A 26,836-nucleotide genomic window follows, 5' to 3' on the forward strand; every position below is an offset into this window, starting at 1 on the left:
GGTTCGGCTGGTCAACCAGTTACAACCAGTAAGCTTATGAGGGTAAACCATGATGAGCTGAAGATTTACCCCATCATATTAGAAGATTTACTGGGTTTACCATGTAGAAGATTACCATGCCCCTGGCCTGAAAATGAGTCAAAATATACAGAAGGCACAGTCAGAAGAGAGAAACCACTACACACCTAGCATACATAAAAGAGCTGTTTCTCCCCAAAAACACAGCACTGCAAACCATATGTTTTAGTAAGTGGATAAAGCATTTATTTTTACACAATTGCCAGTACAAATTTGGAATTTACACATATATGTATAACCTTTACACGCTGCTAAACCATCGAAGAACACTCTTCTGCATCAGAGGGTGGGCAGTTGGTTTCCTCAAGGATGGAAAAAGAAATCAGTTTTTTTTGCTGCAGAACCCCTGATCTACTACCTACCCCGAGTAACAGTTGTAACTGTTCTGTTTGCCAGAACCCTAGATTTTCTCCTGCCTTGACAGACTTCAAGGCTCCCTTTTGAAATACAGAATGCTCTTTGTCGTCATATTTATTGGGAGTTGGTAACAGTTAGGGCTGATTTGTGACTAAGTCCATCCAAAAAGCCACATATAGTGGCCCATTCTGGACTTGGCGCCTGTGTGGGATTGCACAAACAGGAACAATTTAAGCATCTGGTGGGACACCTTATAGGACTGGCAATTTGCATCTGTCTTGGCAGAAGTACGTACAAGTGCAACAAGGCAGTCTATACATGCCCAGTGTTAGAGGGTGGGTCACAGTAGCTATTCAACTGACTACTAAGGGATGACTTCAGGGGCTCATGAGGCTGGACACCCCACATTCTTCGTTCATGATGAAAGCTGGCAGGCACCGCCTTTGTGGATTTTACAGTCACCCTGAGCATAATACACCATGTTACAGCTGGCCACAAAGGCTGGCAGTTCATCAGCCTGTAAAGGGGAACTGCAAGGGAGCAGGTGTGTGGCTTACAGTTCATCTCTGATCTGCACCGATCATAGAGATCTGCCATGCTAACTGGGCTCCCTCCAGCCCCTTTGGCTTCAGCTTATTATGGTCTTTCAATTAACTTTGTTCTCACAGGCAGAGTTTCACCAAATGCACAGCCAAACTGTACTTAACTAATAAGGATGAATTTGAAGAATCAGCAAAACCAAGAAACAGAAAAGGTCTTCCTGAACTCTGGAGTCCACCCTAGAGAAAGAAGGAAAAAAAAAAAAAAAAAACGCGGGGGGGGGGGTGGGGAGATTCTTCTCCAGAAAATGCTGCTACCTTTTATTTTGCTTTCCTTTCTACACAGAACACTCAAACCCCCAAGTGGAGGAAAATCAGTTGTGGGACTCTGCTGATTGTATAAGATAGCTTGAAGGACTTCACCCTAATAAGATGTTAAACATGAAAAGAGCTTCCTCTTCCCACAGCTGCACAAATTTCATTTCCTTCTACCTAGTCAAGCAGTACTTTTTAGATGTGCTAATTTTCTGCTAATGTTGGGTCATCATGGGACAGATGGAGGAAGCAACTCAGTCCGTTTTACTAAGTCAGGGAAACTACCACAAAGGAGGTGAGGTGCCCAGAGTTAACCTTTCTCTGCTGTCTGTTGCCCAAGGCAATGGTACAGCAAGGTTCTGTCCCAGGCTGCAGCCATCATAGTCTATTCTTCCAGGACCACCCCAAGGCTTCATAAAGTGAGCTGCTACAAATGTGAAGGGGCTATGTTATACTACAAGAAAATCCCCAATAGGGGCAGGCATTTCTCCCTCTTGGTTATCCTCTTTTTTCATAAAGTGCTTAGTGAAAAATTTCCTATCTTTCTCCCTTTCCGTGCTGTCCACCCACAGAAGAGCTCTAGCCATCTTTGCATCTGGCATTCCCCTATACCCCTGTCCTTCAAGAGGTGCCCTAAAGAACATCTCAGGAAACATAGGAGATCTTACTTTGTGTCCTACTTTCTTTTGCTGCTGCTCAAGGTAAACACTGTTATTTGAAGACTATCATGCACCCCTAATGTTTCTGATGCCACACGTATCCATAGTTGTTGGTGCTGATGGGCCAACAGTCACCCCTAGCAGCAGGAAAATGTTACAGGGCACAGCCTCTGATATAACAAGCTATGAGGAAAGGCAGATTTCCTCTACAGCACAGTCAAGCTGTACTGCTCCATTTGAGAAGAAAGGCTCCAAAAATGTAGCCCTTCCCTGAGTTGGAAGGACAGTGTAAGATCTTCCCAGGGGCAGTCTTGGACTGTTGAGAATAGAGACCCCCTAAGTAACAGGGGGAAGGCTTCTTTGTTCCTTAGTAGTCATCCTTCTTGCACATGCAAATTCCAGTTGAAAGGTAAATTCAGCAAGACAATGGGTTGAATGAAAGCATGCGCTGGTTAGTTCTACAGCTTTATACTGTGCAAGATTTTTATGAGCTCCAGATTACTATGACTTCCTCTGGAGTAGGCAATGAGAACAATGTGGGTTTCAGTCACTGCTGTTAAGAAGAGTTCATTACACCACAATGTCCCACATTCCAATGGTCCACTCATTCACACTCTTTCATAGTTGCTGCACCCAACATTGCTACCAACTTGACAAAGTGAGCAACCCACATTCATGACTCAGCAAAGAGTCTCTCTCTTTCTCTCTCTGAAGTAGCTCCTGGTCAGTTGAAGAGGCTGTTTTAGGTTAGCAATGGCCAGGAACAATGGCAAGCAAAGAAACAACAGTCAGTGGTGTAGACTAAGTAAGGACACTTGTGAGAGGATTTCTTAACAGAGGAAAGAGGTAGTGGCATATGGAGGGGGGCACAGAGAGTTAACGTATGGATTTAGTGAGCAGTTCCTGGGAGAATCCTTCATTACAGCAGTATAATGTCTCTTTTCTGTAAGCATGTCAGAACTTCTTAAAGGGTGCTTTTCTACATCAAATAATTTGGTCCTGTAGGTTAAACACGACAAGAGGAATGTCCTTCTCATGCCCGTTTTGACCCCATTGGCTGTTACTGATTTTGTGAGATGTTGGCAACAGAAAGGACACTGAAGTACATTTTGAGGTGTAAAAGGTCATGCGCTTGGTCCAAGGTTTCCTACTCAGTCCCAGTCCACAGAAATAGTTGCTTGGAGTGTAGCTGGGTGGCAGCTGTTCCCTTTCTAAGACATATTCATTAGTTCACCAGCTTGGAGAAAACATGAATCAATTTGCAGGCTTCAAATGCTAGAGTCTAGTGAGCTCCTCAAGTGTTGACTTTCCAGAAACAGCCTGCCTGGTTACACATTTTGAGGACACAGGCTATTGAATGTTTTGGTGGTGGTGGTGGGAGTACACCTCTGAAAACATCCCAGATGTCTTCCATCACTCTGTTTCAGTTAATATTGCAGAAGCATCACTTTCCCTGAAAATATCCAGTGTTTCTTTCCTCTCTGATTTCAGCAAACAGCCAGAGTAGTGAAAAACATTATGAAGTGGCCACTGCTCCATCACTCCACAGGTTACAGGCCCATCAAATGGGCAGGAAGCACAGCAAATTCAAGGTTCTCTGGCCTTGCCATGGCCCAAGGCAATCACATCCCTCTTTCCCAAGGGGAGAGACTCTGGATAGTCAAGGAGGACACCAAGATGAAAGCTGATGCCCTTTGGCCAGAAAGCAGCATCATGCAGGGGCCAAGTCTGAGCTGCTTGAAGTTTCTAAGGCAAGTTGTGTGAGGGAGTGGGGAGGACAATGAACATTTGAAAACCCTATTTGCCTTCTGCAAACACAGCTGTATCCTTGCCTGCCATATCAAGCAGGACATAGTGGAGGGGGAATCTTTCTCCTCAGCTGTCATGGAAATATTTGGAGTTCAAATTTGGGTGCCCATTCCAGTGCGCTCTTCACCACAGCTAAAGCTGCTGCACCCAGGGCCACTGTCAGCCCCATCACTGCCAGCTTGACAAAGCGGTTGGTCCTTGGTTTTGTCGCCAAGAGTGATTTGGCCCGCTCCTCAGCACGGAGGCGGTCTCTGAAGCGTTGCCGGAGAACCGTGTCAGGCCGCTGTTGGGCTGAAGCCAGCTCAAAGTCCTTGAAGGTGGAAGCTGCCGTTCTGAATGGGAACAAAAGACAAGGTAGAATGCATCATTACAAACATCTAGATACAGTGATGCTTTCCTGCTGGGGAGAAAGCAACCTCAAGGTGGAAGGAGTCTGCATTGTAACTGTAATTTTGTTAATTTTTGGAATCCGCCTTGATGTGAAAGGGAGAGGTGGGCTAAATAATAATAATAATAATTATTATTATTATTATAAAGTACTTTTGTCTGGATTTATAGCCCTGGATATAAGGGCTGTTTTGAGGATGGACTCCCAAGGAGACTTCCCCCCCGATGTACACTGTAAGATGATTGTTTGTGCACACACATACACAGACCTTTTGTTTTGGTTTCTAGGACTCGGTAACCTGAAATTTTACCTCACAGGCACTTTCCACAAGATCAGTTTTCCCATATGAATGAAGAAGAGACACCTCAAAAGGATAGCCCATGTCAGACAAGGTTACAGAGCAAATCACAGAGGTGCAGGCAGCCCTGAACACATCTGACTTGTTCCACTCTCAGACATACCTAGAAAACTGACTAAAATGGCAACCGCTAACTCTCAGTTTTGAAGGGGGTGCTCACTCTAGCATGTTTCTAAAACTCTTGTACTCTTATCTGCTGCAGGTCTCCCCAGAAAGACATCAACAATTGGATCTCTGATCTCATCTCTGTATCCTTCAAGGACAAAAAGCAAGGACAAAGATTTGGCACCAGCTAGCCATGTTTTCTTCTGCAATGATGGTGTGAGAATGAAACACATCCCATCTACACACAGGAAGTGGCAAGGTATTTGGAGGGCACTGCTTGTCTGTGGAAGAGGCCTCTCTACCCACCTCTCAGCTTGTTGCTGTGCAGCCTCCCGAGCAAGTTCTGATGGCGGAAACTGCACAAAGAGATCTCCAGCTCGACTGATCAGGGTCTCGTATGGAAGGTCCTGTGGGATCTGTGACAGGAGGTGGTGGACTGAAGCCATGTCACACTCACAGGCCAGAACCTCCTCCGATCGATGGAGCACAATCTGCAGGGGAAGGAAGAAAGCAAGTCATGATTTAGTCCTGGTAACGGAAGGCACTGCTATCTCTGGGACCACCTTCTCCCCTACAATCCTCCCCGCGCACTCTGCTCCTCTGGGAGAGGCCTACTTCAGCCACAAAAATTGAGGCTTTCGACTACCTCCCAGAGAGCATTTTCCATCGTCGCCCCCAGACTGTGGAACAGCCTCCGGATGAGATCCGTCTACTTACATCCTTAGACAGCTTTAAAAACGCTGTTAAGACGGATCTCTTCCGGCAGGCCTTCCCAGAATAGAGAACCCGTCCTTAGAAAAATGTCTGGCAAAGATACTGCTTCTCCCACTGGTTGCTTGTTGGTATGATGTTGTTGACCTTCTGGTCAGTTTTTAACTTGTTTGTTTGTTTGTTTGTTGTTGTTTTTTGTTAAATATTGCATTGAATTTAATACTTTTTTAAGGAGGGGAGGGTACCAGGGATTTTATATGTTTTGTATTTTTAACTTTGTTAGCTGCCCCGATTGTTCTCAGAGGGGTGGGATACAAATAATTTTTTTTATTATTATTATTATTACTAATACAACAATCCCAAAGGCCTACACTAAAACAGACTACACATGGATTCTCTTTTGTACTCTCAGGGCATGTCCCATTTTACATTTTTTGGGAGGCTTGGCAATGGTATGGTATCTTGGGTGCCATGTCCAGCCACATTCCAAATTTGTGTTTACACATGGGATTAGTTTTTAAGCAGAGGCTGGATGGCCATCTGTTGGGAGTGCTTTGACTGTGTCTTCCTGCATGGCAAGGGGTCTCTTCCAACTCAAGGATTCTGTGGTTCTATGGTTCCTTTGGTAACTTAACAATTTTATCTCAGCAACCTGATATGGCTTTATCGCCACTGCATGTGTGAAATGTCAAGAGAGACAAGCACAAATACACATGGGTACACAAAGAAGTCATCTTTCACCTTTATGGAGATCTCCTCGACAAATCACTAAATCACTACAACAAAAAGTAACCTTCCCTGCCTGCTGTATACACCCCAATGTAACTGTTTTTAACCGCCATCTGGTATAATTCATTTTTCAGTGCAGATGACCAGAAGGGATGGCCCTTGTGGTCTCTTCCAACTCTACGATTCTATGTACACTTACCACAGCTGCAAAGTAGATTGGCATCAGGGGGTGGCATGCTAGAAAGAAGTCATACAACCGCACCACATGTCTGAAGTCAGAGAGAACATGTCCAAACCAGGTGATCAGCCAGCTCAGAGCAAAGATCGTCCCCACTTCTGCCCTGTGCAAAAGAGAAGGCATGCAAGGTAAAACACCGCATCCAGAGAACTTCTGCTTATCTTCTTCCTTCCCAACTACACAATGCAACAGTGAGACGAGTAAGGCTGTTCCTTCTGTGAAAGAGCACAACCACAACTGATGATGAATGTCCCACATATGGGCACTGCTAGCTCCCAGCCTGTCATTTAAATTCTTTGAGAGAAATCAATGAGGAATCCATGGGCCAGAGTGATTTATATACCACTATTCCAAAGATCTATGATCTTTGGAATAGTGGTATATAAATAAAACAAATTATTATTATTATCCTGTCTGGGCAGAACACTCCATACCCATCACTAAGAGATCCTACCCCATACTCCCTGTTCCAGCATGTCTCCACTATGATGGAAAACTCTTTCAAACATCAGGCCTTTAACAGCAGACAGGCAACTGTACTCTCATAGTCAAGTAGCTTGTCACTGGCCACTGTTTTCTTCCTTCTTCAAAATGTGAGGTCAGTAATCTTGCCATGGAAATTACAGCAACAGAACCAAGATAGCAGTGCCATGTTTTGACAGAAAGATTTTAAATATCAAGTGAGGAAATACCCCCAGTGACTTAAAGGCAGGGGATTCCAAAAACCTTGCAAATAGCCCATGAGGAGCAGGCAAGCCAATTAACATTTCCACTCTCGGCTCAATCAAAAGATTCTGTGCTGGAGGCAGCCCACACTAGATATTTCAGACATGACTAGGCCTGGGTGGCTTTTACTGCTTCCCTGAGGACAGGGGCAGAAACAGCAACCTTGTGGCACAAGAAGAGGTTTGCTAGATCAGACTAGAGTCCCAGCTAGTCCAGTATTTCCAGAGTTGTGACACAGTTACACAAGCAGGACATGGTTACAACTACTTGCACCTTCCTACTTGTATTCTCCAGCAAATGGTACACAGAGGCAACTCCCTTTGATACTGGAGACAGCATATAACCAGAATGACTAGTAGCTGCTGACAGCCTCATCCTCGATTAATCTGCCCAATCCCTTTAACCTGGTGCCGGCTGGTGGTCATCACTACATCTTGCAGCAGTGAATTACATAATCCAATAATGAGGTGTGTAAAGTAGTACTTCCTTACATCTGTCCTAATCCTGGCACCATTCAATGGATTTGATTTATATCTCTGTTCTTCCCCAAAACTGGTACTCTGAGGATCATCCAGCTTCACTGATAACTAGATTCTAGTATTAGAAGAAAAGGAGAAATGCTTTCACAACATGCATAGTTTTATATACCTTTATCATGTCCTCCCTTGCCACTTTTCTTTTAAAGACCCCCCCCAAAAAAAACATTATAACCTTTTGTTACATGGTGTGTGTACGCTCCAGCACCTTGATCATACTGGCTGCCCTGTTCTGCACATTGTCCTACTCTACAATATCTGTCTGTCTGTCTGTCTGGTGATCAGAACTGTACATAATTTTCAAGCTCTGGTTACATGACAGATTTGTTTAAAAACATTGTGACATTAGCAGTTCTGTTTTCTTACAGATCCCCCATTTTGGAATCAGCCTTTTCCACAGCAGCTACACACAGCATTGAGATTGCATTGAGCTATCCATCCTAACTCCAGGACACGTTTCCCAGTCAATCACTCTGAGTCCAGACTCCATTCATCATGGTTTACAACTGGGACCAAATGAAAAGGCTACTAAAGGCTTCTACACCATGTTAAACGTGTCTGGGATCTTGGACAATATATTTACACTACAGTGGTGGAGTCATAACACAGAAACATACAGAAACATAAAAAGCTGCATTATATCAAACAGGTAGATCAGCACAGCCAACTCAGACAGGAGCTTGAGATTCTAGGAAGAATTCCTTCCTACTCTGAATTCTCTAGTATTATCTGAAGGTATTTCATCAAGTATTAGCCAGGCTCAGCCTTGCTTAGATAAGATCATGGTCTCAGGGTGATATAACTAGATTTAGACTTAATATTTGGAATAACCACCTGATTCAAAGAGTAGTTTAGGATAAAGCAGCCATCTAAAGGGGGTTGTGACATCTTCCTTGGAAACACCCAAGACTAAATATAGAGGAGCTATGAAATATGATGTTCCATCTCAAGATCTGGGAGGTCTAGAAGCTCCAAAAATTTCATAACTTTATTCATGTTCCACTTTTTAAAATGATGCTTTGGGAAGAAAACCAAAAGAGCGACTGGAAAGCGATATCAGGAGAACTGCAACTTCCAGGGACTCCGACTTCCCTGGACTATTTGCCCATCAGATGGGTTGCAGAAAGCACATCAGCTCCACCTACCTCTGCATGAAGTCGTGCAAATCTGGATTCACCTGGTCTATAATGGGCATCAGGTAGTTCAGGATGTGCTTGGTGTTGTCCATTGTTGGGTCCATAAAATCCCTACCAAGAAAAACAGGTAGGGTCAACCAAATAATCATGTAACACTGATGGCATTACATGTTCCTATTTATCACAGATGATGAGCAATGCTAAGTGGACCAGAACCCAGGAACCACTAAAGCTGCACTTGACCAGGGAAGTGGGAACAGCCTCACTCAAAGAAATGGGATGTTTTTCAATTCCAGCAACCACAAGCTTTCTTAAAATATTCACAGAGTGATTTCTGAATTCACAATCATGAATAGGATAAAGAGTGTTACAACAGAAAGAGTATTACAACAGCAGCTGTAGGGACCCAAACTGACCAACTAATTTTGTATTTTAGAAAAGGCAAGCTTACAAAGACCTGAGCAGAAAAATGTGCAATTCCCACTGTAGGTTTCACCCTGGAGCTGATCTGCACAAACCCTGAATGCACAGATTTACTCCTGAACACACAACAAGCTTGCAGTTCCTGAAGAAAGTGTGCTTAACAGAAAGCTCTATGTCTAAGCCAAACAAATTAGCTGCTGCACCATGGAATAAAAACATGCTAAAATTCCAGAAACCAGCAACTAGAAGTGTAGTGCTTCTGTACCACTGCCTTCAGGAAAACTGTCCAGCAGGGACTGGCCACAGAAGAATCTGAAGATGCCCATCTATCCCCTAGCATGCACTGCAGGTTTCACATACACTCTTAAGCTCTATAACATCATCTCATATTAAGGAAGTGTGGAAATTATTACTATCCAAGAGCCAACCCGTAGCTTGTCGTTTCTTGAAGAAAGAGCTTGCAAAGGCCCACTCCCTCCTCCAACCACATTTCTGTTACCAACAGGCCAACAACTGACTACAAAGTGGGGAAAAGGAAGAAATGCATAAGACACTCAGAAGCTTCTTTGGGTCACTCCTGCTGCCGCCCCACTGTATAAATCCTCCATTTGAGGAGTTCGTATGTACTTTCCATCTTGAACTTGCATTTATTGCCATCTTCATCTGACCAGACCATCCATCCCCATTCTATGATCTCACTTCTTCTGTCTGGAATATCTTAATCCATATATTCTGTTTCTTGCCAGCTCAGCTCTTTCTGCACCTTTGCACTACATCCACATATATTCTGAATCTTCAGAGTAGCACAGGCATGGAGATGTTGTTGTTTTTTGTCCTGAGAATCACATCCCTTTGGAGCCAACCTTCTAACATCTGCACCCAAGTGGTGGCATTCCTTGTAAAGTGTGGGCAGACGCCAAAGGAAATGTGGATCAAGTCAACACTGAAAAGGGTAGAGCTAGCCCACCCACTTTCTTGTATATACCACAGATGTATTCATACACACACAACTAATTTTACACACCAAGATGACCCCACTCTTGTGGCAATGGTGCTTAAAACAAAGGCTCCAGCTGCCTTAATTATCATTTTTTCCCAAATCTATGAGCTGCAATTTAAATGCATTCAGATTAGAGTAAATTATCAGTGTTTTATCAAATTACAACACTGAAACTTTTGCAACATTTAACAGAAGTGAGGAAAGACACAGTGAAGACTTATGAACAGGTCTTTTGCTCTAACTGCAGCTAGCATTGTGGATGGCATATTCCCAAAAGGAAGTGACAAGGACAGTGGAAGTCTTCACAGCACATGAACTTTTCTTCACTCCAGAAGTGCAGGACAGGCAAGGGAGGGAGGAATGGCATCTTTATAATAAACGAAGCCTGGCATGCATGAAGAGAATGTGCCCCAGGGAGAAGTGGGGGTGGGAAGGCTGCAGTTTCACCTCCAAAGTGTCCTTTTGCTTGCAGGGCAGGGAAAAGAAACAGCAGATGCTATAGGAGAGGGAAGAATCTGGAGTTTAACCTTTGCTGGGAGGCTGCACAGCAAAACAAAATGGAGCAGAAAGAAACATCAGTTCTAAAATCAACCTGAGAAACCCCATTGAAGATTTCCAAAGATCTAAAGAGAGACACCTCCCCTCCCTGTCACACATATTCAGGGCTTGTAAGAAGCAAATAGAAGGTGCACTTGAAAGAAGGAACTTGCGTGGGTGTCTATTTATTTCTTTAAGGGTCCGAACAGACAGGCTAAAATAAAGCTGCTTCAGGTCACTTTGTAAGCAAGCTGTTTAAGTGATGCATGCGTCTTGAGAGACTGGAAGGCATGCCAAAGCCATGCTCCCATCCTAAGGACTGGAGCGCAGCTTCTGGCCTCTTAAGATGTGTGTGTCATTTAAACAGCATACCTCCAAAGTGACCCAAAGCAGCTTTATTTGGCTTGTCTGTTTGTGCCCTTAAATTTCCTTCTTTCTTACAATAAGCTGGTGTGTAGCTGGATGGCCACCACTGGAAGCCAAGGAAATTAGCCCCTGCATAACAACATGGTGGCTTCCTTTGAGATTCTTTCAACATCAAGGACTCAAGTCATAGTTCTTAATATCATAGAAAGGTGTACCTGAGGTGATGGGTTGAAAGCTTTTCCACCAGAGCTGTTGCCAGTCTCTCTCCAACAACAAGCAGGAAGGTGACCACGATATCATGGTAGCCTTGGTAGTAGTGCAGCTGTGGGTTGCGCTGCAAGACCTGCAGGATGCTGTCGATCAGCTCCTCTTGCAGCCCCTCTCTCTGCTCATCTGGCATCCCTGCAAAGAGAGCACCAAGAGAGGCTCAGTGAGGCTGCAGACAGGCTGGGAACTGCAGCCTAACAGTCTCCTGCACCCTCTTCCACATTATTCCTTATATTAGTCAATAATAACTCAATTATCATAATAATCAAAAGAGGGGACAAGGAACAATCTTTCCGTGTTCCCTTTTGGATCTCTACTACATTTGACCTTTCATCGTTGACTACAATTCTTGCTTTCTGTTTATTGCCTGAAATCTAGAAGAGCTTCTGTTAGTCAAAGCAAGAAATAACAGAATGAGATGGGCCCACAGTCCAACTCAGTACAAAGTAGCTTCATGTGTTCATGTATTTACAGCTGACTTGAGTTGAAGTCAGAAGTATGAAAGACATTTACTGGGCATTGATCTGGGGAAAACTGCAATCTACATTTCTGTGACTAGGTTCCAAGTATTCTGGCTACAGTTTCCTTGGGATGATAGTCAGTAAACATGGACTTTTTCTTGCACAATGCAAAACAGCACCAATGCCAGCAATAAGGGAAGGTGCACCATCCTTTGAATGGAAAGCCTATCTCTGTACTTGACCTGCTAGCAAACTGACTCAGCAGACTATGGGCAAGATAAGATGTGCTTCTTCTTTCCCTTGTGGCTGAGCAACAGCATAGTATGATGCAAGCAACAGCCAGGGGGAAACCACAACATGACTGCAGCAACGCTCCATTGGTCGTGAACAAAAACAAAGCTGATAAAGCTGACAGGGACCTCCCTAAACAGCCACTTATTTGGGGCCACTGGGTTGTTAGTGTGGCCATATGAGCACAAGCAGCATACATAAGATATAAATGTAAACCAGTCAGTCATAATGGCTTTTTACATCTGGCTGTAGCTCTGTTAGAGGGATCATGATATCTACCAGAAAGAGTTCAGCTCCCACCCAGCCGAGTTACAGTTACCAAGAGTTCTTTGGAGGAAGCTGCCAAGTAAACAACTTCAACTTAACCCAATTTTTAGGGCATTCCAAATGTTTCACAATTACAAACAGAAATAGGAGACAGAAATGATTGGGTCTCATACTTCAAGAAAAGTAAGCTATTAAATACATACACACATACATACATACCTGGAGGGAAGCGACGGAGGGATCGCCTCACATCCAACAACACTTGCTGGTAGTCTTTGTTGTTCTCCCGGAGATCCTCTCCTAGCAAGGAAATAAGGGTGTTAAAACTTTAGTGTAGTCACAAAGAGGGATCTGACACCAAGAAACTATGGAAAGTGGATATGTAGTAAAGACTTTCATTTCGCTTGTTAAGGAGACACCAGAACTAGGACAGGGGCAAGAAAACACAGTTTCTCACCAACTAGACAATGTCAGTGTATCTTAAGTAAAAAACACTCTGCCCAATCTCATCTGATTTCAAAAGCTAAGCTGGGCTAGGGCTAGGCCTGGGTGAAAGGGAGAAAACCAGCAAACACTAGGAGGATTGGAAAGAATGCTGTCTGGAAACCTGAGGAGTCACTGCTGCCAGTACAAGTTGACCATGCTTGGCTAGAAGGTCTGCTGGAGTATAAACCATTTTACTACAGTCCATATCATTAGACCACATCAAATTAGAATCACAGATTATTCTTGAATTAGAAATTTAAAGTGTTTATTAATCTGTTGCTATTTCCCACCTTGAGCCAGAAGGAGTAAGGAGTAAGAAATAAATGCTATTATCACATCATGGCGGGTTACAGACCGCCCATTTGGGATGGGCTGTACCCGCCCCTTTCCCTGGTGTATCGGGGCCTCAGTGGTTAGAACGGCAGCCGCTGAGGCAAAACGCCGCTTCCCCGCAGCCTGAAAAGGGGTGTCCCTGGGGCTTCAAGCCCCAAGGACACCCCGCGGTGGCAGGGAGGAGGAGAAAGGGGCCGCTTGGCCCCTTTCTCCTTTGGTCCACTGGGCGCAGCTGTGTGAAGGCTGAGCCCAGCGGACCAAACCAGGAAGGAGCTCTGAAACGGAGCTCCTTCCTGCTCCTCGCTAAGGGCGCACTAGGCGCCCTGGCGCAGAGCGAGGACGTCACTTCTGCGCCGCCCCGTATAGAGGCGGCGCGGTCGTGACGTCCTCATGGCGGCGGCTGTGTGGAACGGCCGCCGCCATTTTGTGCGTGCAGAGCGTGCACTAGGGTTAGGGGGTGCGGAAGCACCGCCCCTTTCTAACCCTAGTGCACGCTCCGCACGCACAAAACGGCCCGTTTGTAACGGGCCCATATCATTTTCTCTCAGACACAAGTGAAATGAATGGGTTAGCGGAAAAAATCTATGATACACTTAGAGCATGTTACAGTAACATGTTCTAAAATCTGCACAGATTTCTCTAAAAGACATACAGTATTTACCCAACCCACAAAGGTTGGACACTAAAAACATTTACGTAACTAAATTTATTAATTGCCAGGAAGAGTTTGCAGAATCTACTGAGCTTCTCTGGTAATGTTACAGCCTTTCTGTCTGATAACTGTCCCACTGTGCTCTCTGCTCATCTGATAAACTAAGGGCAAGATTTGGCTCCAGCTCTGCAATCATGGGAAAACTTGAATTGGTATTTACATGTGATTATCATATGATTGCAGTCTTTTCTCCTTCAAGGAAAACTGACTCCCTAGAACTACACTGAATCAATGACCAAGCAGCAAGGAATGGAAAAGGCTCAATGCCGCTTTTGCCTTGAGACACACAAGGCAAGTAATATTATTAAAAACACAATTCAAAATTGGCCACTTGAGATATCCAGAGTAAATTAAATTGAACACACAAGTCACAATACCCAAGCATGATTTCCTGTTGATCTTCTGGGTGTCAAATATGATATTTGTTTTTTGCTGGAGTAAAACCAAATCAATACGAAAGGGACAGTCTTGTTTGTGGCAATGGGGATGACAGCAGAGAGAGGAAGATGCTGACAATGACTTAGGTTGGGTGAAGGGGTCAGCCCATTGTGTCTGACAGATGTGCACCTATCACAGGATGACTGAGTGCAATTTTGCTTGCAGGAACATTATGACCCTGAGATCAGCACAAAATCAAATTGTGCTATCCTATTAAGAGAGCAAAAGCAGTAAGGAGAGGGAAAATCTAAGGAAGAGAGTGGGTAAGGTGCTAAGAGACAAAAAAGAATGCAGGAGATCATCCCTAACATTCCTAGGCGCGTTATAGGCGGGCCTAAGAGGCGCCGTCCTTGCACCGCGATTACGCGCGAGGGGCGGCGCTTCCGGACGCGCCTTGCCCCTCGCGCGTAACCGATACGTCAAGATAGCAGCGCCCTATACAGATGGGCGCCGCCATCTTGACGTAGCACTCTGCGTCCGCACGTCCCAACCCAGAAGAGATGTTGCGAGTGCGCGCTTTGGCACTTGCGACGTCTCTTCCGGGTTGCCGGAAGGAGCGCGATTTTCACGCTCCTTTTTTGCAGCGCGGAGGAGTCGCGCGGTTTGGCTGCTGCGGCTCCTCCACACTGCAACTGGCAGCGCCCTGAGACCGCCCCTTTTGGGCGGTCTGTAACGGGCCCTAGTTACCCGAATTCGGAGGCAAGAGACCAGGAAATGTTGAGAACAAATCTTCCTGCTATGTGCCAAGGAAAAAAGAGTTTCGAAATTAAAGTGAAAATGGAAGTTCATGGAAATTTCAATGGATATTGATGCCTGTATCTGTGTGAAATGGAAACTACCCAAGAACTCAAGAGTGTCAGCAAGCTTAGATATCTCATCTATTATTTCAGTAAGACTCATGGATACAAGAAGCTTGGGCTCCTGCCAAAAAAAAGATTCTTGAACAAGACACATTTTGCCATGTGGCACCTCTACTGAGAAAGCTGCTCAGCACCAGCTATGCTTTCCAATGTATTTACAATGAAAATGTAAAGCTTGAAGCTACAAAGACAGAGGACTCTGGAGAGCGTCTGTGTATGTTTTAAAAGTGAAACCATTCCTGGAAAGGATCTGCTTTTAACAGCATTAAATATGTAACAAGGAACAACTCTGCCCACTTACTGAAAGCAGGATTAATGAGAGGAAGATCTCCATTAAAAACAAGATAAATACAAAAAGGGAAGTACAGACAATTTGTATTTATTTGTTTCCTCTCTATGAAACAGGCCCCACATCTCACCCACATGGCTCAAAGGTTCCCATGGCCTTTCCTCAAAGTGGAAGAACCCAGTGGCCTCACCTGGAAGAGGTGGCAGGTCCTCCGTGTTCACATTCAGCAGCTTTGGCCAGACTCTCTGGCGAATCTCATCCACCAGGAGACCCCCTTCACTGATCGCCATGCGCCTGAGGGCAGCCACATCCACAGGATCACTGCTCAAGGCCTGGAAGATCTCAGCTTCTTTCCTTTTCTTCTTTGAATCACAGTCTGTGAAGAGAAATAAAACCCAGGTACAATATAGCCTTAAGATAGCTTCTCAATGAACTATATTTCTGTCCACTGGCTGCAACTTTTTCTGTCTTTCCTGGAAATTCACCACAGACCAGTTTCCAATATCCACAAATCAATACTTTTGAGTAGTACTGACTTAAGCTTAAGCTGGGACAAGGGAGAAACCCAGTGGCTTGCATCTGAGAGGGCTGGTGTAATGACTGGGCCCTCCAGTCATATCACCACAGCTGGCTAACCAGCCCACATTGCTTTCCAGAGTACAGTAATCACTTTGTTCCAGAAGAAACCAATACTGGACCATAAACGAAAGTATATAATGCTAAACATCATGCTACTTACTAACACTGTTGGGAGTGTATAATTTCGTGAACATATCTATTTTTAGAATAACCTTCTTTATTTAAAACCACTTTGCTACAAAAGAACAGCCACTAATGTCTTCCTTTCAGTTTAGCGCTATCCACAGGATGGCCATTAAATCTATATTTAAAGTCACCTCTCAGCTGTTTTCTGGGAAGTCAACAGATCTGTCAGTCAGGTCAGGAGCCCACTGTTTCCTAACAGCTGCTATTACAAGGCAGCTGAAAATTCCCTTCTGGCAACACCAGTCTTAATAAGGTCACATCAAGAAATATTACATCATAGATTGCTTTTTGCATCTTCATAAATGCACAGCCTCACTCAAAACTGATTACGGACCATGTCAGCCTCCCTCAACCAGGTGCCACCCAGATGTGCTGGACTACAAGTGCCCTCACCCCAGCCAGCAGTCATGCTGGTGCAAGAAGATGGGAATTGTATTCCAATTAAGGGTGACCCAGGCAATGCCTGCATCAGCAATGCCTGTCATTTCAACTTTTTCTTAAAGATTAGCCTTTTTGTTCTTTCAGAACCATGTCAAGACCCAGCATTTATTAAAGCAAATCATTTAAGGGCATTTGACCACCATGTAGAGTAGTGAATGAACACCAAAAAGCTAACTACACAGCATACAATACAACAAACACTCAAGGGCCTAAGTCTTTTGCAGTTACATTGTGACTGCTGCTACAAAACGGACCAAAGCCAAGAAAAAGCTGGTGATTATCAGCTGTTTTATGTCTTCTTGTACTAAAACTAAGAAGAGTCTCCATCTCTGGAACAAGGAGGAAATGAATTGGGGCAACCAACCCCTCCCATGACAAATGTTTGTATCTAGCTGTTTCTTACATAAGATCCTGACTGGGACCCTAGGATTTAGAATTCGGATTTGGGAAATTCTGTTTTGATGAATCTACACGGCAAGGTTGAATTATTCAAGTTACCAACAGTCAGGGAGAGGAAGGCTGAAAGCCTCACACAACTCCCCCCCCCCAATTATCTGAAGCCCTGCAGTTTGATAGAGCACATTGAAAAGGGTCATGTGTTCCTCAGCATTTCCAAGTGCATATGTTAAGGCTGCTTTGGAGTGGAATTTCACAGGCAATCACAGACTGCAGCCGAGGAGCCTGGAAAGCAAGCGTTAATTCTACTTGACACAAACGCATCCCAAAATAAGTAGGTCGAGCAAAGAGGAGGAATGCTAGATCCAAATTCTAAAAATAAGGACTCTGCAGTGGTGCTGGCTCTTCTACTGAGGTTGGTCACTCTGACAACTGTAATTTGCAATTGTAATTTGGAGGTTGCCTATAGCAAGAAGTCTCTCTCCGGCCAAGTCTCACATCCCCAGCTCTCCCTCCTCCCAGCTGCATTCCCCCAGAAGGGAAAACCCAGCTCTCTGCCAGGGCAGGGTAGTTCCCCAGCCCTGTCCCTACACATCTTCATAGATGTGAAGAGCAAGCATTTCCCTTCCTGTTATGTACCAACAAATGGGATCTCAGCAGGCACAGGGAGCCAAGAGGAAAAACACAGATTCTTAACAAAGCAGCAAAGGGATGGGGGAGAGCCCCATGAAAATCTGCTAGAAATATTCTTTTGAAAGAGGAGAAATGTGGCCTTTTTATGGAGCACAGCAGTCCACTGTGGAAACAACTTGGACTTTCTTCAACTTCTCTGTTATTTGCTCTAGATAAGGGCATGCATCTGTGTGTGTGTCTTAAAGTTGCTCGTCAATTTATGGCAACCCTATAAATTTAATAGGGTTGAGGCACAGAAAACTCAGTGGCGGTTTTGCCAGTTCCCTCCTCTGAAATATATCCTACAGCACCTGGTATTTGTTGGCAGTCTCCCAAGTACTTACTAGGGCTCACCCTGCTTAGCTTCCAATATCAGACAGGATCTGGTGCCTTCTGAGGTATTTAGTATGAAACTAATAATTTCCAGTCACTGTGGCTTCTTCAGGGAAAAGTTTCAACAACTCCAGTGCTGCCAACAAATCAACAATGATATTGTATGGATATTGGGACAGAGGCTGGCATTGATCAAAATGGTTAGAAGGATGCCAGCATTATCTTAGTAGCCCTTCCAGCAATCTTGTGAAATCAGCAACCATCTCATCTGAGTATTGTATATTTGGTGGAGAGGGAGCAATGCTGACATAGTGTGGCTTATTTGAATCCTGGCTTCCAGCTGAGTCCAGATCTGAAATAGTGGGGGATTTCCTGGCCTAAAGAATCATCCCACCAGCAGAGGCATGCTCATGCCACCAAATGCAAACAGACTGTATCTCCAGATGCCACCAAATGCAATCTGTCTGACAGTATCTCCAGAACTGGCTAGACTGTTTTGGACAGCAACTCACAATCAGAAAGTATAACCAGAGCAAACAAAAATAAAACAATGAATCCCAATGTGGGAGAATGGCAGGACATAAATCCTTGAAGCAAACAAACAGACAAACACACATGGGAAAATGAAGATGTTATAACAATACTCCCAGCAGAGCCCACTGATTTTTAGCTCTTTCTTGTTAATCTGGAGAAGTACTTCTTAACTTATAATTTCACAGTGGTTTCCAGATAGGGTTGCCATAAGTCAGGACCTCCAAACTGGGACATATGTAGGACAAATTTTTCAAATGGAGGACACTTTTTTTTTTTAGAAAATGGAGTACACGCAAAAAATTTTGCTGATTTTTAAAAAAATGTTAATATAAATGCATGTTTCTGAGGCTTCAATAGACAATTGCCCCCCCTTGCCCACCGCTTGACCCCCTTGCCTGCCACTTGCCCCCCCTTGCCCGCCGCTTGCCCCCTCTTGCCCGCCTCCTCCTGATCATGGTGCTGGTGGCAGCTGCAGTGGCGGCCGCATGCGGCCCCGCATGAATGCCCCAGAGGCCCCCCGCGAGCGCAAGAGAGGCCACAGGCCGCGAGCGAGGGGCGCCGCACGGCGTCAGAGGCCCCGCGCAAATGCGTTAGAGGCCCCGCATGAGGGCCTCAGGAGCGGCTGCACGGCCGCAGCCGGCCCATAGCCTCCCTCAGCGGTGCCTGGGGCCGGGACAAAGGCCAAACTGGGGAGGGACCGACCCAAACCCGGGAAAGTCCCGCCCCCTGGCAGGATATGGCAACCCTATTTCCAGAGGTTATCAGAAATCTCTGATTTCTGGCAGGTTATTGGAAATCTTTCTGGAAGCCAAGATGACTGTCATACTTTAACCACATCATGAGAAGGAGTGACTCATTGCAAAAAAACAATAATGCTAGGTAAGGTGGAGGGAAGCAGAAAGAGAGGGAGGCCGCATGCTAGATGGATGGACTCTATAAAAAAGGTCATGGATATGCATTTGCAGGACTTGAGCAGAGCAGTGAACAACAGAGAGTCTTGGAGATGTCTCATCCACAGGGTCAAAACTGACTTGAGGGTGGATAACAAGAAGAAAGGGCAGGTTATCTATTGAAGGTACTACTCTTACCTGCCTGTACTGCCTTTTCTTGTTGCTGTTAGCCACCCTCAAATGTAAACATTTTTATCTGGCATATCCTTTCATGGATAACAGCCCAGTTCATCAGCAGCCCAGCAGGAATAAAAATATTTATGTCAAATAAAGCTTCCTAGTCTTTAAGATGCCAGAAGATGCTTTAATTATGAATGATTCATCTCCTTCTTTCCCTCTTTCCTCCTTACAGCTAACATGGTCAGTGTCAATGCAGTGGGATGGAACTGAAGGCTTATGTCACTTGTGCTCTGCCACCAAATTATGAGGGCAGTCAATATGAACTCTTTCACTTTTGAGCATGCCTCAATAAATCAGTATGTGATGGATAATATGATACTGTACTTCTCCCCTTTGAGCTGCCTCTTGATGACAAAATCAAAAGAAAAACCAATCACATATGTGGATAACTGTAGACTTCTTATCCAAAAACACTTACAGGATTAAGCTGTAGACAGAGAATTTCTCAGCCACTGCCATTGAGTTTAATGGCATGGATAGAGATGTACGATTTCTGGAAATTCTGAAGTCCCCATTTTTTAACAAAAAATAAACATCTTCAGAAAATTTGGGGAAAAATGTGACATAAGCACCTTTTACAGATTGAAAGTCATTTTGTTACTTTAAGAAAAAATAAAAATTATAATGTATAATGTATAATTTGGTTTGGCACCACATTATAATGTTGGTATTTTAAAAGTACAGTTTATTCTAACAATCATTCCAAATGAAATTTATGTTTTTAATTATTTTTTTAAATGGAGCTAGCAAGTCCTGTAATGTAAGGAACGCCTGAGTTGTAAGACATCTCTTTGGCTTTGCCACTTTATTAAGAGCAGGCCAAAAAACAGAAGAAACCATCAATATTAGCAAAACAAAGAAAATTATTTTGTTTTCTCTAGTCCTCCAAAGCTTTAAATAGAGGGGAAAGAAACCACTTGCTTCTCACAAATAATGGGAACAGGAAACCAGAATCAGATATTACAATGATCAGATACTGTATAATCTCTTACACAAAAGACTTTCTCTAACATGGGTTTTAAAAATAATTTTGGAAATGTAAATATATGGACAACTTCACTTAAACATTTTAGTCTAAAAGAAAGAAAATATTCTGTAATCTATTTTTTGAAAAAATTCTTGTTATTCTGGGGGAAGAGGCTTAAGAAACGGGGGGAGAAAACAGGCTCCCTTCCCAATTTTTGTATTTTTTACCCCAGGCCTTTTCATCGCTCAGCATGGACAGAGGTCTGCATAGGCAAGAACACCTTCTCTGGATGTGGAAGGCTCCCAAGCCAGAGCTCTCCTACTGTGCTAGTTCACTGTTATATTGAAGGGAAATGTTGTAAATATGTCTCTCTCAGCAGGTTGCTGCAGCTGCCTTTAATGTAGCCCTGGTGGTGCAGTGGTTAAATGCCTGTACTGCAGCCATTCACTCAAAACCACAAGGTTGCGAGTTCAAGACCAGCAAAAGGGCCCAAGCTCGATTCCGAGGTCGCTAAAATGAGTACCCAGACTGTTGGGGGCAAATTAGCTTACTTGCTGTTCACCGCTATGATCTTTGGAATAGCGGTATATAAATAAAAACAAATTATTAGTATCAGTTCTGGATCTCCCCCCTCTATAAGTGTCTTTACATTTTCTTTATTTGGATTTAACCTACATTAACACACTGGGATGTGGTGGCTTAGTGGTTAAGACGGCAATTCTGACGATCGGAAAATCGGAAGGTTAGCAGTTCGAGGCCCGGATGCTGCATGACGGGGTGAGCTCCTGTCAATAGTCCCAGCTTCTGCCAACCTATCAGTTTGAAAGCATGCAAATGCAAGTAGATAAATAGGTACCACTTTGGTGGGAAGGTAACAGCATTCGGTGCAGTCATGCTGGCCACAAGACCAACCAGAGCAGTCCTCAGACAACGCTGGCTCTTCGGCTTAGAAACGGAGATGAGAACCACTCTCTACAATCGGTTACAACTAGACATTCATGTCAAGGGACTACCTTTACCTTTAACACCGTGTACCATCTCTTCAAAGGGCTTAAATACCCTCAAGGCAACAGGACCCATTTGCTCTTGGAAGCCAAGCAGGATCAGCCCTGGTTTGTACTTGGATGGGAGACTGCCAGTGAATAGCAGGTGCTGTAGATTCTATTTCAGAGAAAGGAACTGGCAAAACCACCGCTCAGGATTCCTTGCAACAGCAAGCATCATGTAATTCATGGAGTTGCCCCAAGCCGACAGGTGACTTGATGGTACACACACACACACAGAGATACACATCATCATGTTGAGTGTTTTGTTACACGGTGACAAGGTTTTAGAAAGGAATAAGGAATACCTGCCTTTTAGCTTGATTCTGTTCATGTTTACTTAAGACATAAACTCTACAACTTTCTACTAAGTAATAACAGGATACACCCAAACACAGAACAGTACTTTAGTCCCCCTGAGTCCCTATACTGCGAGAAAGGGAAGATTTAAGTAAATAACAATAGTAAGTTGTTTACATAAAAAGGGGAGGAAAGTACGCATGCTCCAGACGTGGGGCTGGCTTCACACAGCCATTTCATTACTCTTCCGGGTACCAGAGTACAAAACTGTATTCACTGCCCTTTAAATTGTTTTAAAATGACCACTACTTAGTTTTTTTAAATGTTGACCTATCTACTGCTTTAAATATATTTTGTTTAAATTTGTATCATAAGCTGGCTTGGGTTCCATGGGATATAAATTGAATAAAAACAATTTTATATTGTTTAAAAAGGATTGATGTTTTAAAAACTTTGTTTATTTAACTGGATTTAAAACCTTATCATAGCCAGCCTCCCATATCCACGGATTCAATCATCCACGGTTTGAAAATATTCCAAAAGGATATATAGTGGGCCCTCCACATTCGCTGGGGTTAGAGGGCACTGGGCCCCCGTGAAAGTGGAAAAACACAAATAAAAACCACTGTTTATTTATTTACCTGAGAGAAGACCTCTCTAGGAATCTCTCAGTCTTCCAGGGCAATTCTATAGTCAGGATCTGCCAGACACTGACCATGAAATTGTGCTGGAGGACCTACAAATGCCTAGAGAAGTGTTCTCTCCAGGAATCCCTGAGTCCTCCAGCATGACTCTATGGTCAACTTCCAGAAGAGTTGGGCAGGAGAACCTAGAAATTCATACAGAGAACATATTAATAAATCCCATGAATAATCAAAGCCACAACTGTATATTCTAAAAAGCAAAGCTTAATTGTGCTGCTTTATATAAGGGATACCATTTCACTACACCTTTGTATGTAATGGGACTGCAGCATCCAGGGATTCTGGTATCTAAGGGAGGCCCTGGAACTGAACCCCAGCAGATATCAAGGGCCCACTATATTAGGTTTTAATTCATGCCATGCTCCTTGATTCATGTTGTGAGTTACCTTGGGTCCCATTTGGGAGAAAGTCAGGATACAAATAAAATAAAAAATCAGAGAAGCCAAAGCAGAAAGGGAAACCATTTCCTTCTTCCCACCATCCCCTCCTGCGTGGTCTCTGCCTGCTGCCCTTGGAAAGCATCACACTCGCTAGCAAACCAGCTCTGTTATGACTTTTCTAAAAGGTAGAGCCAGTCTGGCATAGTGGCTTGAGTGTTGGACTAGGACACTGGGAGTTAAACAGTTTGAATCCCCACCCAGCCATGGAAACTTACTGGGGCTGCATCTGCACTGTGGAAATAATGCAGTTTGACATCGGTTTAACTGCCATGGCTCAGTGCTATGGAATTCTGGGATTCCTACTTTTGTGAGAGATTTAGCTTTCTCTGTTAGAGAGTTCTGGTGCCACAGCTAACTACAAATCCCAAGACTCCATAGCAAGGAGCTATGAGGGCTATTAAGAAGGTGTCAAACTCCATTAATTCTGCCTGGATGACCTTGGCCAGTCACTCTCTCTCAGCCTCCTCAGAAGACAAGGTCAAGCCCCTCTAATCAAATTCTGCCAAGAAAACCCCATGATAAGATTGCCCCAAGTTTGAAATGACTTGAAGAAAGGCACACAACGACAACAACAACAACAAAAGCCATGTTAGTCAGTTGCAGCAAGAACACCCGCTCATGTAGTACTGCAGGGGTGAGAGTCACAGGGCTCTCTGCCAGATGTATTTTGGGACTCCAACTCCCAGCATCACTGGCCATGCTGTGTAGGCGCCAGCTGGAAGCTGCAGTCCAACAACCTTGGAGAACCTTGCAGTTCTTACCCTTTCCTTTCAAGGCCTTTTATTTGTTATAAGCTTTAGTTATAAGCAAAGATGAAATAGGGAGGGAGCCCATGGCAGGACTCAGGCCACAAACAAAACTTTAAAAACATACAACGCCATTCTTATTAAATTTCTGTGTACACCAAAAAACTGAGTAAACCACACAAAGACACACAAAAGTACAATAAAAGAAAGCAAGCTTTCGTAAAATGTATTTAAAAATCTGGCAGCCTTTCACAAACTATGTAAAGAAGAGAAGAGGGGACATTGTAACTACAGATTTTGATAAATAGAAAGAAAATATTTTCTGTTTTATAAGGAAAGATAGACAAAATAGACTCAGTTTAGAACAGAGGAATACTGTTGTTGTTGTTGTTGTTGTTAAACACCCTCCAGTCGACCCTGGCTCATGACAATGCTGTGGCTGAGAGGCCTCCAAGCCCAGCTGCCCTCCCTGCTCTGCTCAGGTCCAGAGGTTTCAGGCTGCGATTGAGTCCATCCATCTGACTTGTGGTCTTCCTCTCTTTCTGCTCCCCTCCGTCTTCCCCAGCATCACTGCCTTTCCTAATGAGTCCTGCCTTCTCATGATGTGGCCAAAGTACGACAGCCTCTCATCTCTGGCACTCTTCTCCAGCACAACGTCTCACATGAATTAACGTTCTTCCTACCTGCTTTCTTTACTGTCCAGCAATCGCATCCATACCTGGCGGTGGGGAATACAATGGCTTGGAAGAGCCTCGCTTTAGTGCTTAGTTGTTCATCTTTACTCTTTAGGATCTTTTCTATTTCTTTCATGGCTGCCCTTCCCATTCCTATCTCCTTCCTGATCAATCTTTGATCCAAGGACAGGAACTCTTTTACTATCTGTATTTCCTCATTGCTAGGTTGGCTGTGTGTTCCTCCGCGTCATTACTTTTGTTTCCTTTATGGTCAACAGTAGGACTGCCTTTGCACTTTCTCCTTGATCTTCCTCATTAATTGTTCCAAGTCTCTGAGGCTTTCAGCTAGTATTATGGTGTCTGTGTTGTTGTTGTTGTTGTTGTTCTTGTGTGCCTTCAAGCCGTTTCCATTCTGTGACAACTCTGTGGCAAACCCTATCATGGGAGTTTCTTGGCAAGATTCATTCCGATACTAAGTATGATATTAAACCTGACAGAATACTTTTAACACCCTCCCAAAGAAAAGCCAAATGAAACTCATAATAGTTATAATATTATAATTTTATAAATGATTATATTTATCACAATATGTGTCTATAATATTTATATCTATATAATATCACCAACAGTTCCCAAACTAATATTTAAAATATTGATTAAAATAAATAAATAAATAAAAATAATAAAGATTTATTATATTATAATAAGTAATTATAAATCATTATAACAAATTATTATAACACATAATTATAAATAAATATAATAAAATAATTAAATTAAATAATGAATTATATTATATATTAAATTATAGTATAAATTGTATCATATATTTCACTTATATTAAACATTATTATAATAATAAATACTATCACTTTGGGAACTGCTGATGCAATGCATTATTGCCATTCTATTCTACCAGCGGATCCCAGCGTTGGTTCTGCGGGTATTTCGGACTCGAAACTCCCAGAATTCCCAGCCAGCTTGGCCAACCGCAAGGCATTCTGGGAGATGAAGTCCAAAACACCTGGGGACCAAAGTCTGGGCATAATAAACTTTCTAGCCTTAAACTCTCTCCCAGCTCCCTCCTCAAGGGCTCTCCCAGGCATGAGCCCAAGAGCGCTCTCCTGTTGAACTCTGCCTGCCTCCATTGGCTTCTGAACTTCTGGGCAAAGAGGGGCGGGCCAGAGAGAAATGTCACTCATTCCTTGCCACGTCACTCCTCGCCCGCCCCTCCCGGCACGACCTCTCTGATTGGCTTGTGGGGGTCGGGGGCGGACATCACCCTTAGCCACGCCTCTCCCTCCTCAGGCCCAAGTCGCCCCAGCGAAGGCCCCTCTCATCTCCCCTCAGAGCGCACCACAAGTGGACGCTCCGCCCGCGAGGGCCCAACCTGAATAGTTACCTCGCTTCCCGTTGCCATCCGGGGGTGGCGGCGCCTCGCAGGGCCATGGTCGCCGGGCGCCGCCGGGACCATCCCGGCCGGGCCGCCCTCTTCCGTCTCTTTGACTTCGGGCCTTAGCTATCGCTTCCCTCAGCTTTCTCCCCCCTTGGCTCCGCCCCTTTCCCCTGGCTTCCCTGGCGCGTCATCAACCGCCTCGGGAGGGGTAAACACCCCTCACGCGCCGCCGCCGCCACAACCGGCATGCGCCTACTCGCCCCGCCAAGTTTCTTATCAAAAGCCTTGCTCTACGGCTTCACCATAGAGATTTAGCAGGAGAAAAATCAAGAGTGACCCACGAGGTGTAACTTCCGGGTACAGTGAGGGAAGGGGGAAAAAGATAGAGTTAGAAATTTTAGAGTGATACTCCCTCTTCAACACACATTTCTTTACATTTATAAAATCAAAGCATCATCAGTTATTTTAAATAATTATTTTAAAACAAAAATTATTTATTATTAACCTTTATTTATAAGCGCTGTAAGTTTACACAGCGCTGTACATCAATTTTTTAGTTCAGACGGTTCCCTGCCCTCAGGCTTACAATCTAAAAGACACACACAAAAGGAGAAGAGGGTGGTGGGGAATAGGCATCGGTCCAGCAGATCTTTCCACCTCCGAGGCCTTGACCAAGGCAGATGGACTGGAGGAAGGGCTTGGCTTCTTGATGGATGGTTAGAAGGAGGCTTCCTGGGTCAGAGAGGGGCTCACCCTTGGGAATGCTTCTCTAAACAATAGTCTTTAATTCAGTTTTGAAACTGGGCGAGAGTGATGAGGTGTGCATGTGGGGAAGAAGGTTCGGATAAGGGGCAGCAACGAGAAGGACGAATTCGGGGGGG

General features: G+C 44.1%; 1 protein-coding gene across 1 annotated transcript; it reads right to left on the minus strand.

The window, feature by feature from the left end:
- Positions 1-241: 241 nt before the first annotated feature.
- Positions 242-26,260, minus strand: TBC1D20 (TBC1 domain family member 20). Its single transcript, XM_042462394.1, has 9 exons — positions 26,250-26,260; positions 25,962-26,134; positions 15,605-15,790; positions 12,516-12,596; positions 11,226-11,412; positions 8,694-8,795; positions 6,248-6,389; positions 4,915-5,099; positions 242-4,089 (listed from the first exon to the last, which is right to left on the minus strand). The coding sequence occupies exons 1-9, from the start codon at positions 26,258-26,260 to the stop codon at positions 3,831-3,833; spliced, it is 1,326 nt and encodes a 441-aa protein (XP_042318328.1). The 3' UTR covers positions 242-3,830.
- Between the last annotated feature and the right edge of the window lie 576 nt (positions 26,261-26,836).

The sequence above is a fragment of the Sceloporus undulatus genome, chromosome 4 (assembly GCF_019175285.1).
Source record: "Sceloporus undulatus isolate JIND9_A2432 ecotype Alabama chromosome 4, SceUnd_v1.1, whole genome shotgun sequence".
Lineage (NCBI taxonomy): Eukaryota > Metazoa > Chordata > Lepidosauria > Squamata > Phrynosomatidae > Sceloporus > Sceloporus undulatus.

Coding starts and splice junctions, on each gene's coding strand:
- TBC1D20 (XM_042462394.1), bottom strand. Junction 15,791..25,961: donor GGATGGCAACGGGAAGCGAG/GTAACTATTCAG, acceptor TTCTCTTCACAG/ACTGTGATTCAAAGAAGAAA. Junction 6,390..8,693: donor TTGCACGACTTCATGCAGAG/GTAGGTGGAGCT, acceptor TCTTTTGCACAG/GGCAGAAGTGGGGACGATCT.